This window comes from Equus quagga, chromosome 16 (assembly GCF_021613505.1).
Source record: "Equus quagga isolate Etosha38 chromosome 16, UCLA_HA_Equagga_1.0, whole genome shotgun sequence".
NCBI classification, from domain to species: domain Eukaryota; kingdom Metazoa; phylum Chordata; class Mammalia; order Perissodactyla; family Equidae; genus Equus; species Equus quagga.
Window position 1 is genome coordinate 65485498 of NC_060282.1, and position 14087 is coordinate 65499584.

At 33.5% G+C, this 14087-nt stretch overlaps 1 protein-coding gene across 2 annotated transcripts in view; it reads right to left on the minus strand.

The window, feature by feature from the left end:
* ARFGEF1 (ADP ribosylation factor guanine nucleotide exchange factor 1) overlaps positions 1-14087 on the minus strand; it is a 150428-nt gene that overhangs the window by 103300 nt on the left and 33041 nt on the right. The window contains exons 1-4 of one of the 2 annotated variants that reach the window (XM_046641683.1): positions 12925-12961; positions 3248-3278; positions 2430-2586; positions 1064-1210 (exon numbers count right to left, since the gene is read on the minus strand). In XM_046641683.1, coding sequence (XP_046497639.1) covers positions 1064-1210; positions 2430-2586; positions 3248-3278; positions 12925-12946 — 357 coding nt within the window. In that variant the 5' untranslated portion in view covers positions 12947-12961. Of the gene's footprint in view, positions 1-1063; positions 1211-2429; positions 2587-3247; positions 3279-12924; positions 12962-14087 lie in introns of those variants that run through there. The other variant, XM_046641682.1, reaches the window with a different exon arrangement.

Consider the following 14087-nt stretch of genomic DNA (forward strand, 5'->3'; position numbering starts at 1 on the left):
CATCATATGTTACTTCCAAACTTTTCTGAGATCTTTTTTATAGACTGGACTCAATAAATATACTGTTGTTATTGTTGAAGATGTTTACAAATGTTTTAGATGAAGAATTTAAAATAATCCTAAGGTGAATCCTCCAATAAAGTGAACAACTTGATGTGAATTTTCATACATTAGGTTACTTGCACTTTCTCAAAAGCAAGGACTCATAGCTTTTGTCCTTTTTATGTTGTACAATCCTACGCAGAGTCAACGCCAAGTACAGGCTAAATAAACCATGAATTATATGAAACTGCAAATGAGAGGCCCAAACGATTGGTCATTTTTTAAGAATAAAGATATCATAAGACTTGTGAAGTAAATACAGCTATAAAATTGAAAAGCTCAGAAAGGGCTATTTCTACACATGAAGGAACACTTTATACACATAAACAATTTCAAAAGTACTACTAGTATGTGAAAATTTTACTGATATATAAACATACCACTACTATCATTAGCAGTAACATTAACAACTTTACGACAGGCTAAAAACACAACTGAGTGCTTTTTCTTTAAGGAGTTTAACCATCCAGGTACACTAGCAAAACCCATGACAGGGTTTACATGAGCAAGTTCAGCAGATGAACAGGTGTAAGGGAATTAGAAAAGCTGGTTCACAAGGAGTTCACATGGTGAAGCGTGGGTCGAGAGGGCAGACTAGAAGCGGTCCAACAGGACAGAAGAAACTAGAGGGGTCACAGCCCTTTCACACGGCAACCTAAAGCTCAAAAGACAAAATACGTATGGTAAACAAGCCAGAAACTGAAAAACTCTGGAAGACTCTGGGAGCCCAAGCTAAACTGGGACCTTCAAAATAAGAGACTTAGAAATACAGTCGTCTTCTAACAAACTCTTGGCATTCAACAATGAAATCTCCTGATATGGCTCTAAAAAGCACTCATGTGACCTCTATTATAGTTGGAAAGCATATAAAATGACCTTTCCAAATATTTTCAAGGTAAAAGCTTCTGATTTTAAAAAATCCAGATTATAAACTACAAATTCACTCTATATACTTAAGTACCTTTATTATTTGCAACTGAACTCCTTCATCTGTTTGAGGACCTTGGAAACAGCCACAAATTGTTTCAATAATTCTATCAATTAATTTTTTGCCTGGTGTTGTACTATCTGGAGCATTGCCAGTCAAGTGCCCATAAGCAATAAGTTTCTGAAACGGAAAAAGAAAATAAAGATTCTAATTAAGCTAACTAATATATATATACCAATTAAATATTCATTAAAATTACAATATACAATTGACTATATACTAAACTTTTTACATAAAAATATTAAGGTATAATCAAAGCCACAGCTATACCAACTTTTCCTGAAGAAAGCTTTATTAGCTAGAAACATGAAACTATTTACACTTGTAATAACCACAAAAACAGAACAACCACCAGAACAAAACCATCAGGCAACACTTTGAGAAGGCCAGGCCTCTGACCTTGTCTTTGATGAGTTGGAATAGCTTACTACTTTCTATGTAAACATTATTGACACTGCTTTTGTGAAACACATTTAAATGACCCAAAATCTCTTTCCAAATTAGGTCTGTGAATATGCAAAAAATCCAGTTTCAATACACTGGCTGAAATAAATCACAGATTTGTTCATTCATCATTACTATTATAGCCCTGAAAGGAAGGCCTTAGAGATTATAACTCTAATTTGTCAGGGAAAACGTCACACATCAAACAAACTTATCCTTAACCAAATCATATGAATATGATATGACAGGGATATGATATGGATATGGTCTTTTCCTAGCCATTGAATTATTAGTTAAATAGGTATAATTCCCAAAGAGTGAGAACACCTAGATAGAGAAGGACACCTCTATCTGGACCTTTGACTTACAAACATCTAAGAGGATTGTGTGTGTATATGTGTGTGTGTGTGTGTGTATGTAAGTAAAACAGAATGAAAGATGTGAGGAAATTTCTGACATAAATGAAGGTCAGAGCTAAAGTCCAGCAGTGATGATAGATATTAAGCTGTCAGTATTAACCTATTTCTCTATATAAAACAGCAGACATTAAGTAAAATCATTTACATAATGATATCTGTAAAGTCAGCAGTAGGTTAAAAGTATTATCGTTCTTGAATTTCACTGATGTGAAAAAGACCAAATCAACTTTCATTATTAATAACCTTAAAGATTTTGTGTCTCACTATGCTAACTAATGATTTTTGTTATCATTAAATTAGAAATATCTTTTTGCAATAATTATTGTCTCTCTTGAATATAAGCAACCATTTGCTTTCTTATCACAAAAAGAATATTCAAGACTTTCATGGAAAATATCTGAATTATCAATTTTGAGTAATGTTTTAGAAATGCATTCAAATTAGATGGTTTCTAAAGAATGCTATTTTATACATACCTGTAAACAATCTAGAGATGTACTAACTATGCGGGGACATTTGGACTGGCATGCCAATTCAAAGGGTAGGAAGTACTTGTCTGCTTCTATAAAATTGGTCTTTGATTTCACTGGTGGAAGGGTGCTTGATCCAGCTTTTGCTTCTCCATGAGGAGGACTAAAAGAAAGAGTCTAATTAGAATATCACATTTATTATACTGATGACAAACTCATATGAAAACAGAGAATTTCTGTCCTAAAAGGAACATTGCTATGCCAGTCTTCATCTTTCCATATCTCATGAGGAAACCAAAGCCCAGAGAAGTTAAGTGATTTGCTACACGTCAAAAGCTAGTGCCTAGAGCTGCAACTAAATGCAAGACATAGGATTTTTCTCTAATATTCTTTCCAAAGACTTTAGGTGTTTCTATTACAGAAATATTTTACTGCCACTTAAATTTCGTATCATAATACCTTAAAAAGCAATGGGCTTTCCACTTGTCCTTAAGTCAAACTGCACTTTTGAGTTCATACTGTCCTAAAGATGTTAACACTATCAAAGAAACCTAGTAATCTTACCAAGTAGGAATCAAAGTCCTTAAGCAAAGACTTTAAAGCATATCTTATGGTATTTCAGAAATATCCTTATATACTTATTTAGGAGATGTTTTTGTATTTAAGTATGCTTACAATTATATTTCTTAAAAACAATTTTTTATTATCCAGATCACATGCAGAAAATTTGCCACACTAAAATATACAGATGACTGTATTATTATTTTGGTCAAGACTGACAAGTTTGCAAATTATTTTTATTAAAGAAAAGAAATCCCACAAACCTCTGTTTTTCAGTTTCCGCTTTTATTTCCTCTGGGGGGAAAAAAGAAGCATACATTAGAAAACTTGACAACAGAAAATCATTAAGTAATTTGATTATAAGGTTTTAAAAACTAGTTTGTAACTTCTATAAGAAGTTGGAAGGAATGCAAATTCAAAAGAAAACTAGGTACTAAAATTCTGTTTTAGTTAAATGTGTTAATTTACACAAATAACATAATTTGATAAAACTGTATGTAGAATATACATTAACAACCATAAGGATAGGCACAACTGCAGATTACTAAGACCCATAGCATTTCCTTTTCTCAAATTAGCTCTTTTTTGTCAAGTAGCAATTTACATTAACCAGAAGCATTAATATTAAGAATAGAATATTGTGTATGCTGTACTCAAGTCACAAAATATAAGGCACATATTAGATGAGGGAAAAAACAAAAAATAAGGCCCCACTCTTGTGACTATCTCAAGGAGATTATCAGGCCAGGACTATAACTTTTTGACTATGTACATATGTGCTGATATTTAACCAATTTTTCTACATATGACCATATAGGCATTGTAAACTATATATGCCGAATTTAACTGAAATTTTCCCTTTCACTGTTTATACCTATAAGAGATGAGGTAAATTAGATAAATCCTACCTGTAAGAGAAGAGCCCTAAATTTGACACATTAGGGAATCTGGTTAATTGATTAAACCTATTTAAACTTCAGGAAAAAAGTATTCAAATATAGCATTAATAATTACTACTGCAGCCAACGGTTGTGAAGAACTTACTATGTGCCAAGCCCTATTACATTTTACATGTACTAACCTTACATGAACTGTTACACTTTACATATACTAATATATTTAAGCCTCTGAGGTCTGTACTATTATATCTTCATTTTAAAGATTAGGAAATTGAGGTACAGAAAGGTTGAATAATTGGCCCAAGGGCAGCATGGCTTGGGTGTGTGCTCATCAGATTTCACCAGGTTTCAAAACGACGTAATTTAACTCCAGGTCTCCATTTTTTAACCACTCTATAATAGAGATGTACCTACACATATTGAGCACAATGTGTTAAATTTGGGTATTATAAACAACTACTGGCCTATAAATTTAATAATAATAATTAATAACTATTACACATTGTACCTTCCATGTACCAGAGACTATATTAAGCCCTTTATAAAGTGACTTTGTCGAATCACTTTATCATAGACACACAACACAGTAGTTCATTACCTACTCCATGTCTGTACCAGGCATTTGATGTTTGGTATTTGAGTCGTTCTCTGTGCACCAAAGCTCTTTCCATTTTACCAGTGGTAGGAGTGGAAGGGGGACAGCATAAAGATATTATCTGCAGGTATTTAAGATACTACCTAACAAAATGTCTGATATTTAAGATCCACATTTTCGCTACTAAAATTGCACAGTTGATCAACACATATAATTTAAAATAATTTAAATCACTTTTAAAAATACAGTACAAATGAGGGAAAAGTGATGTATTAACTGCCCCAAACCTTCATAAAAAATTTTAAAGTGGTATTTTTCATTTAAAAATATTATCAATATTATTTAAGAAGCTGAGGTATTACTAAAAATCATATAAGGTAGAAAAAAGATGTGAGGTGGGGGAAGTGGGGAGACAGCAGTTTTTGTACAAGGTGAATCTCCATTTATAAAATGGATAGGGAATAGGGTATCGTGGGTAAGTAAATAATATATTAAAAAATAAAATAAGAATAAGAATATATTAGTTAAGAATATCAGAAGAAATCTAACATTTTAAAGAGAACTGTCACTCAAGAACTGTGTGACCTTAAGAAACAACCCTCACTTCACTAACTACTAGGTGATTGCAAAGCTCCCTTATATTCTAAAACACGGATGTGCCAAAGCCAGCTCATCACCTGTTTTCAGACAGCCCATGAGTTTAAGAATGTTTTTTTACAGTTGAACATTTCCAATCAATTTGATGACAGGGAACACTAACTCTGAAGCCCAATGAAGAGTAATGTTATCTCCCCTAAAAGAATCCCATTCTTTGCAACAGTAGACCAGGAGTATTACAAACTTTATACTCAATTATTATTATTTAGAATTTCATCAATAAAAAATTAGTGTAAATTTGTTATCTCTTGGTGCGTAAGTATTTACATAATATCCCTGATTTTTTCCTCTTGGCTGACAAAGCCCTTCACAGATAAGGTTTGCTGATATTTGCCCTAAAACATTACCATTTTATTCTATGATTCCATTTAAATGACCATATTTAAACGGTCTAATAGAACACACTCAACACAAGCCATACTGAATGTAACATTTCTCTGGTAACTCAGATGGTACTATAATATTCTCTATCTATGGATGGATCGATCCACCTACCTACCTATCTCCATATAAGTTACACAAGGCAAGCACTGTTCAAACTGATTTGGTAAGGTTTTTTTACAAAGAAATAAAACATTTTAACTCTCAATGTTTCTAATGTTTTAAATTACCTTGTACTAAATAGGAGTTTTACTATTTTTTTTACTTCCCTATACATTTATAAACCACAGTAAAAGAGTTTTTAATGTTTTGACAAAACCTTTAAAGGTCACAGAACAACCACAATTTTTCTCACTGATCATTAACATAGCTTAGATGTTTTCAGCTTGCATAGTTATCTTTATGGTCCTGCAAAATGCTTATAGTTTTACAGTCCCACGAAGACTGCCTGTGTTAATTTTAAATATAATAATTGTAAATATATTTCCTTTCAAAGCCATTCAAGGCCACTTAAACTGAAAGACACTATCACTAAAAAGTAATCAAGACTAAAGTGACAAGGGGCCATAGGGGGGAGGTAGAGAGAATAAGTATTTATCAAAATACTGAAAATTACAATATTATGAACCATAGTATTGTAAAACAAGCTAAAATTTTTAAATAATATGCAATACTACTTTATATTTGTGCAGCAATATAGAGTGTAAAACATTTTCCCACACATTACCTAATTTTATCCTAAAAAGGACACTTCTTCATTTTACAGATAAGGAAACTATGGATCAGATTAGTTAAATAACGACTTTAAGGTCAGACAGATGGTAAACAGTGATTCAGAAACTAGTTTCTCTAGTCCTAAAGAACTGTATTACCCACTACACATTGTACTATATCTAAGCAATCTTCTATTAATTGATGTGATTGAAAGGAAAAATTCATTCTATAATTATCAGGGTAAACTTACTATAAAGCAGTGATTCTCAAAGTGTAGGACCACCAGTATCAGCATTACCAGGCCCCACGCTAGACTTATTGAATCAGAAACTCTGAGTGTAGAGTCCTACAATCTGTTTTAACAAGGCTTCAAGGAAATTCTGATATACAAACAAATTTAACAATCACTGCCATAGAGTGGTTAAAAGAAATGAGTGGAAGACGTTTGGGTTTCATCCACTATGTCCACATCCATTTATCATACCTGTAAGACTTCTGAAACTAGTGTTTGAGCCTATGCTAAAAAGGAATTCCTTTTCAGTTTTCTTAACTTATAATGAATGTTCAGTAACACAGTCTTCGAGGAAACTGCCCCTCCATTTTAATGAATTAGGGCTGGGAAACAATTTGTTTCAGATTAGCCTTCAACAGTAGAATAAAGAAATAAACTAATTAATTATCAGTTATTAAATAAAAAATACCCAGAAAAAAAAACTAAAGCATCAAATTAAGAAGTAGCATACTCAAACTAAAAACCACACAGTGCTTCGGACCAGCCCCATGGCCTAGTGATTAAGTTCAGCATGCTCCGCTTCAGTGGCCAGGGTTTAGTTCCCAGGCACAGACCTACACCACTCCTCAGCAGCCACACCATGGTGGTGACCCACATACAAAATAGAGGAAGACTGGCACAGATGTTAGCTCAGGGCAAATCTTCCTCAGCACAAAAAACACATGGTGCTTAATTGTAAAATACTTCCCTGTTAAAGTTAGAACCAAGACGAGGATGACCACAAACAGCAAAATATTTTTGACACTGCTCTGGAAACACTAGATAATGCAAACAGATAATACCAGATGTGATAAGAAAAGTCATCACTCTGGAGCTGAAATAAGATAAAAATCAGAGGCTGCATTTGTTTATTTAGTGATATTTAGGGTTTTTTAACTATATAGCATAGTCCTTAAAAAAAAAACTTTATTACTGAAATTCTTTCAGTAGTTTTCTCTTTAGCCATTAACTCCCTATCCCTTCAGAATTATTTTTATAAATTTTTTAAAAACCTTAGAAACACAACCACTGCATTATATATAGAAGGAAAGATTAAAATTGGAGGAAATGAGTCATTGTGAATTAACATAAAAAGTACAGACTTCAAAAGTATTTTGAAAGAAACACAGTTTTATTCCTTTCAGGTAAATTAAATAACTAGAACCAAGTCAATACAGTTGATAAGGCACAGGACTTCTTTAATGAACAGGAAAGAATGATTTATTAAAAAGTAACTGGTTATATGCAAGTTATATACCTGATTTTCTAAGTATATTAAATATTTCCTCTCATATCATTTTTACTATCAATTTGTTTAGCAGCTTTCTTTTCTCCCACTGACAGTACAAATATAAACTTTAAAATAATACTGAGATTCAACAAATTCTATTACTTATACGCATGAATGATTTATATATCTACCTCTCATGACATCATTTTTGTCATATCTTGTATAGTTTGCAGATCAAAAACATCTACTCAATGCAAATTAAACTGGTGATCTAAGGAAAGACCTTAAAGTCAAATGAATAGTTTTTAATAAACACATTAGAACTCAGACATCCAAAGTGTTGGCTCCTTCAAAGCAGTAACTGTGGGAGGCTGTGCATCCATTTATCATAATGCTACCAGTATTCAAAAATATTTGTGGAATTCACTGTTTGCAGTTCTTTCCTGCCTGCTTCCTTTTTTTTTAAATTAGTAACCTCACAGAAGGAAAAATCTCTAGAAAGGGAATCAGATTCTAACCACCAATTAATCACAAGTGGCTTGGAGCCAAGTATGAAGAATGGTATATGACTACAAAACAAAAAATTCTTAACTTCAATGCTTCTGTGAACCATCTCAAATTCTGTGTGTGCGCAGGCACTGTTTAGGAAAAGAAGTACATAACCTTTATTAGATTCTCAAGAAGCCTGTAACTAAACTATAACAACGACACGGGATCAATTAAGAATGGTGATTTGGATCAACAATGACTATACACGTGCAAGCAATTTTAAACAAAACATTTATAAAACTGCATAAATGTAAGGAATTACTTTGAAAAATAACATTCCTTTGGATGTATATATTCTGCTGGGTTTACTTTTTCAAAGCCAATTATTGTGACTTTAGAACCACATTTCATATATAGTTAAGAATTAAATAAAAACAGAGGAGTTAAATAGAATGTTACAGTAATATCCAGGGAAGAGATAATGGCTTGAATTAAAGCTGTGACACTATGGATGAGTAAATGTGAATTCCATGGACGTCCTAGAGGAGAAACAATGAAACAATCTCATTTCTTTGGGGGAGGAGGGGAAGGCGTGAGCAAGAAGAGATCTGGCTTGCATAACTAAATAACAGAGGTACTACTAACTTAGACACAAAATGCAATGTTCTCACTGTGTGAGGGCAGGGGTGAAGAGGCAGGGGTGAAGAAGAGGTAAGTTCTGGTCATGTTTTAAGCTGTTTTTAAATTTTAAGCTATTTTAAAGCTATTTTTAAGTTATGGGATGTTCAAGCAGACAATATTCGGCAGGCACCAAGACATACAAATTTAATGATGGGGAGATAGTGTGACAGACTATATTTTCCAAAATGGTCACTATATTATCTCCCATCCCACATGCCCATCTGCAAAATAACCTTGCCACAACTCCACCAAGAGACAGAGTCTAATTCCTCTGTTCTTGAATCTGGGCTGGCCTTAGAGATACATTTATAACCAACAGAATTCAGTGAAAGTGACAGTGGACAACTGCCAAGGTTAGGTCAGAAAAGGCCAAGCAGCTCCCGCCTGATTCTTGTGGAAGGCTGAGTCTCCAGACACCCACTCTTCGAAGTGCTCCTGATGTGAGAAGCCCCAGCCACATGGTTCAGTCAACAATCCCAGCTGCACCCAGCTTTCAAGTCATCACAGCCCAGGCACGAGACATGTGAGAGAAGAAGCCTCCAGAGAATTCCAGTTCCCAGTCATGCATGTCTCCTCCAGTCATTTGAGTCTTCCCAGCTGAAGCCCTACACATTGTGGAGTAGCAACATCCCCATCTGAATTCCTGACACACACAATCTGTGAGCATAATAAAATGGTCACTATGCTACACCAGTAAGTCTTGGGGTACTTTATTACACAGTAACTGGAACAGAAAGCGTTAAAGAAGGCTTGAGGAGATTGGGGTTTGAAATAACTTCTTGGCAAGTGGGAGAGCTAACTGAGAGACACAAAAGGATTGCCAGGAACATGGAAAGTTATTCTAATGTGTTCTGAGGATTTGGATAAGGAAACCAGATAGTTAAGAGGTATAGCGCTTAATAAAATGCAGCAAGGACTGGTCCCCTAAACCAATCTCCTTCTAACACACTTGGTCTCCTCAGAATCTGGAGGTTCTCTGAAAAATTAGTTTGCAAAATTATGACTAAATCACATGTAAACAATTTATTTCTATGAAAGTACAAAGTAATCTAAAACAAAATACCAGTTTAAATTACTTTTTAGCATCCAGAAAAACACCCAAAAAAGACAGAACTTTTTCTTATGCTGCTGCTGTCACTGCCTCCACCTCCCTTCCCTTAGTTTTATGGAAGCAAAAAGATGCAACAGGAACAAATATTCAGCTGGGATGAACTAGGAGTTGCCTGTACATTGAATATTCACTATATGAACTAATACATGTTCCTGGGTACTGAAATGATGGCAGAATTGATAAAAGTGCTTAAGTTCTGATATTGTTAAAAATTTCAAAAATTTTGGAAAAAGAAGGTGCAATGCACAACACGCTTCAACGCTAGGGTGAAGTTTACACTAACATCTACATCTGTATACTAGGAGGTTTACTATCTCCATGGTTTACAGTATAAGCTGTCACAGTTACTAATGTAATACCTAGCATTATTTTACACACTTAGAAAGTTTATTACAGGGGCCGGCTCTGTGGCCAAGTGGTTAAGTTCATGCGCTCCGCTGCGGCGGCCCAAGGCTGGGATCCTGGGCGTGGACATGGCACCGCTCGTCAGGCCATGTTGAGGCGGCATCCCACATCCCACTAGAAGGACCTGCAACTAAGATATACAACTGTGTACGGGGCGGGGGTTGGGGAGATAAAGCAGAAAAGAAAAAAAAAAGATTGGCAACAGTTGTTAGCCCAGGCGCCAATCTTTAAAAAAAAAAAAAAAGAAAAGAAAGTTTATTACATACGTATTTGTAACCATTTTGCCCTGAGCTAAGCTAAATTTTACCTTATGGCATTCTATAGAAGTAAACAAGCACTGTAAACCAAACTATGGAAATTTTCCCTCAAGAGACTCTACTTCATATGCACTTTCAGTAGAATCCCTTATTTCCAAAATTATTAGCAAACATAATGCTAACTAATTTTTACTAGGTCAAAAAAACCCAAAAAACAAGCACATAAGATGCAAGATGTTGAACAGTCCTCTAGAATACCAAATTTCCTGCTGAATTTCAATAAACGTTTTCTTGTCACAGTCAGGGCTAAATTGGGCTGGCTATTTTCTGAAATAAGAAAGGCAAAAGAAAAGATTTTCATTCAAAAGCCAATATTCCTTCTCCTCCCCTGAAAAGCCAGCTCCTAGAGGATGTGTCAAAAAGGAGTGCAAAATTCTGACAGCAATCATTCTATTATTTATGCTATGAAAGGCATGAATATCAGCGGAATTTCAGAATAAAGGTGAAAAGTGAAGTTTCCACTGTAAAACAGCGAAAGTCAACTAAAGGGGAGTGACTGAATTCAAATGAAATTCAAACTAGATGTAAGAACCACAGATAACTTACAAATAACTCAACCTAAACTTTCCAAATTTAATTTTATATTTTTAATTTTTTAAATTACTTGTAACAGAAAGGCACTGCACAACTTTTTAACTTAGTCCCTAATCTCTGGCCAAAGATAATGTAATGTGTAATTTAAGTTTTCTAATGCATTTATATAATTTTTCCATGATTAAATAATTTAAAACTAGGAATAAAAAATTCTAAGGGACTGAAACTGTTTCGTGACTATTTGGTATATCAGCAATACTGAGATCCTTGAGAAATATTTCCTAAGATTATGAAAATTGTTAATTAGCTCACCAAAATCACATGAATATCAAGTCTAATAAACAAAAATATCCCATATTTGTGCATTTTACAATTTACAAAGCAGTTTTACATCCATCTTATTAATTCTTAGAATAGCAGACAGTATTACCAACTTGCCCATTTTATAAATTAAAAAACCTGAAGTGACTTACCCAAGATGACAAGAGGGAATGATTCTTATCAAGTGTGATTTTGATAAGAAACAAGCCTAAATCAAATTGCTGAATTTCAATGACTTATTAATTAAAGAGAATATCAATTTTAGAATGATGCTATCATAATTAGTTTTTCCAATGTGCTCATAAAAGTTCTAACAAAAACAAAACACTGTGCTGCCTATTAATTTAGAAATAGAAGGAATCCTATGGAATCCTGCTGTTTTGAAAACCATCACTAGAAATGTGATTTGAATAGTAAATATTTCAAGTCAGTAATTTTCTTTTCCATTCCAGACCTTATGTATAAAATATTTTAAATACACAAAAAAACCCGCAATAGAATTCAGATCAAGTGCCTGCCTAATGACATTAAAGTATTAAATGATAGGTAAATCAAATTTAAAGAAAACTCACTAGGTAAAAATAAGCATTTACAGAAATTGTGAATTATGAAAATGATCCTTTAATGTAACAATATTTTGATAGAAAAGAATGCAGTGACTGTTCACTATCAACAAACCGCAGTGACTACAGTGACAACCAACAAAGAACAGAGCTACTGTTCTAAGTGCTAACAGCCCTACTGGTAAATAAACAATTAGACAATTTCACAGATTCTACTCAACATAAGATATGCAGAAGCAGCAGCTATGGCATCATGGAAAGAATACTTCACTATAAATCAGGGCCCTGGGTTCTATTTCAGACTTAGCTGCACAAGTGGAATACAGTAGAAAGAAATGGGATGAAGACTCGAAAAGACTGAGAGTCAAACCTCATGTCTGCCACTGTATGACCTTTCTAAGGCTCAGTTTACAGATTTTTGAAATGGGGATGAGGATATCCAATTGTCTATCTCATAAGAATATTAGGAGCATCAAAGAGATGTGAAAGTGCTTCATTTTGGGTTTAATCTATTTTCTTTTTTGAGAAGTCTTAAATATGAAAAAGTATAAACAACAATATTATAAATACCCACTAAGCAATCACCCAAGTTTGATTTTATGAAAGCATTTCATAAACGATTAGTTCTTTCCAATTACATCTAAGAGCATTTTAGAACAAATAGCTAAAAGCTTGGGATATTAAAAGAAAGTACTTAAATTGGGGATACAGGTATAGTCAAAGCCTCCACTTAAAGTGGACACAAGGGGAAATTCTTAAAGCAATACATACGCATATATATTTGAAACTGCATGAACCCTCTCTGGAAGGAGACACTGCTTGCCTAAAAGAGAGAAATCAAGTGACTAGGTGACAGGGGAAAACTTATTTTTCATCTTCTATATATCTTTTTATACTTCTTGATTTTCACACTGTGTATATTTTAAGTATTTTGAGAAATAAATTAAATTTAAAAATTAAGCAAACAAGGCAATGAAGATCCTGGTGAATTTTATGTTTGGACCAATATTAAAGGCTGGGATCTATTTATCTTAAACCCACAAATATTACTTTCAAGCTTTAATGCTCCTTAAAAATATTACCTCATAAAAATCTCGAGATTTTTATATATTGTAGACTATTTTTTCCTATAAAAGAAGCTTTTAATTTTAAAATGAAAATGAAGGGAAAATGATTTAACCTCTACATATTTTCAGTACAGGAAATTTCTCAATAATGTATCTAGTCTATAAACAAGTTATGCTTGTAATAGTCATAAACACAAATGCATCTTATGCAACCGTACATTTATGATATTTTATCAGAAGGTGCTATCAGTAGTTATATACACACAAATGAAATTATCTTTCTAAAGAATCTCAAAAGTATCTTAGCACAGATCAGCAAAATTTTATACATACAGTCATGTGTTGCTTAATGACAGGGATACGTTCTGAGAAATGTATCATTAGGTGATTTTGTTGTTGTGCGAACGTCAGTGTACTCACACAAACCTAGATGGTGTAGCCTACAATACACCTAGGCTATATGGTACTAATGTTATGGGGCCACCATCATATATATGGTCCATCGTTGACCAAAACGTCATTATGTGGCACATTACTGTATTTACATATTTTTATTTATTAAAATAGTATAAGGAACAAGAACTAAATAACTGATGTAGCATTCAATGTTTTAAGTTAAACGCTAAATTTTCTTATAGTCCAGCATACAAGTGATTAAACTACAGACCAAGAAACAATTTACAAATCAAGATTTGAACCATCACAAACACATATGAAAATACTAAATTTGCATTTTTCAAAATTGTATGTCAAAATTTATTAAACACAAACATATACACTCAATTTTAATCTCCAGAGGCACCACTATCAAGTTCACCTCTTCGAGTGGCTTATCACTTAACAACAAAGTTGCAATACTAAGAAAGT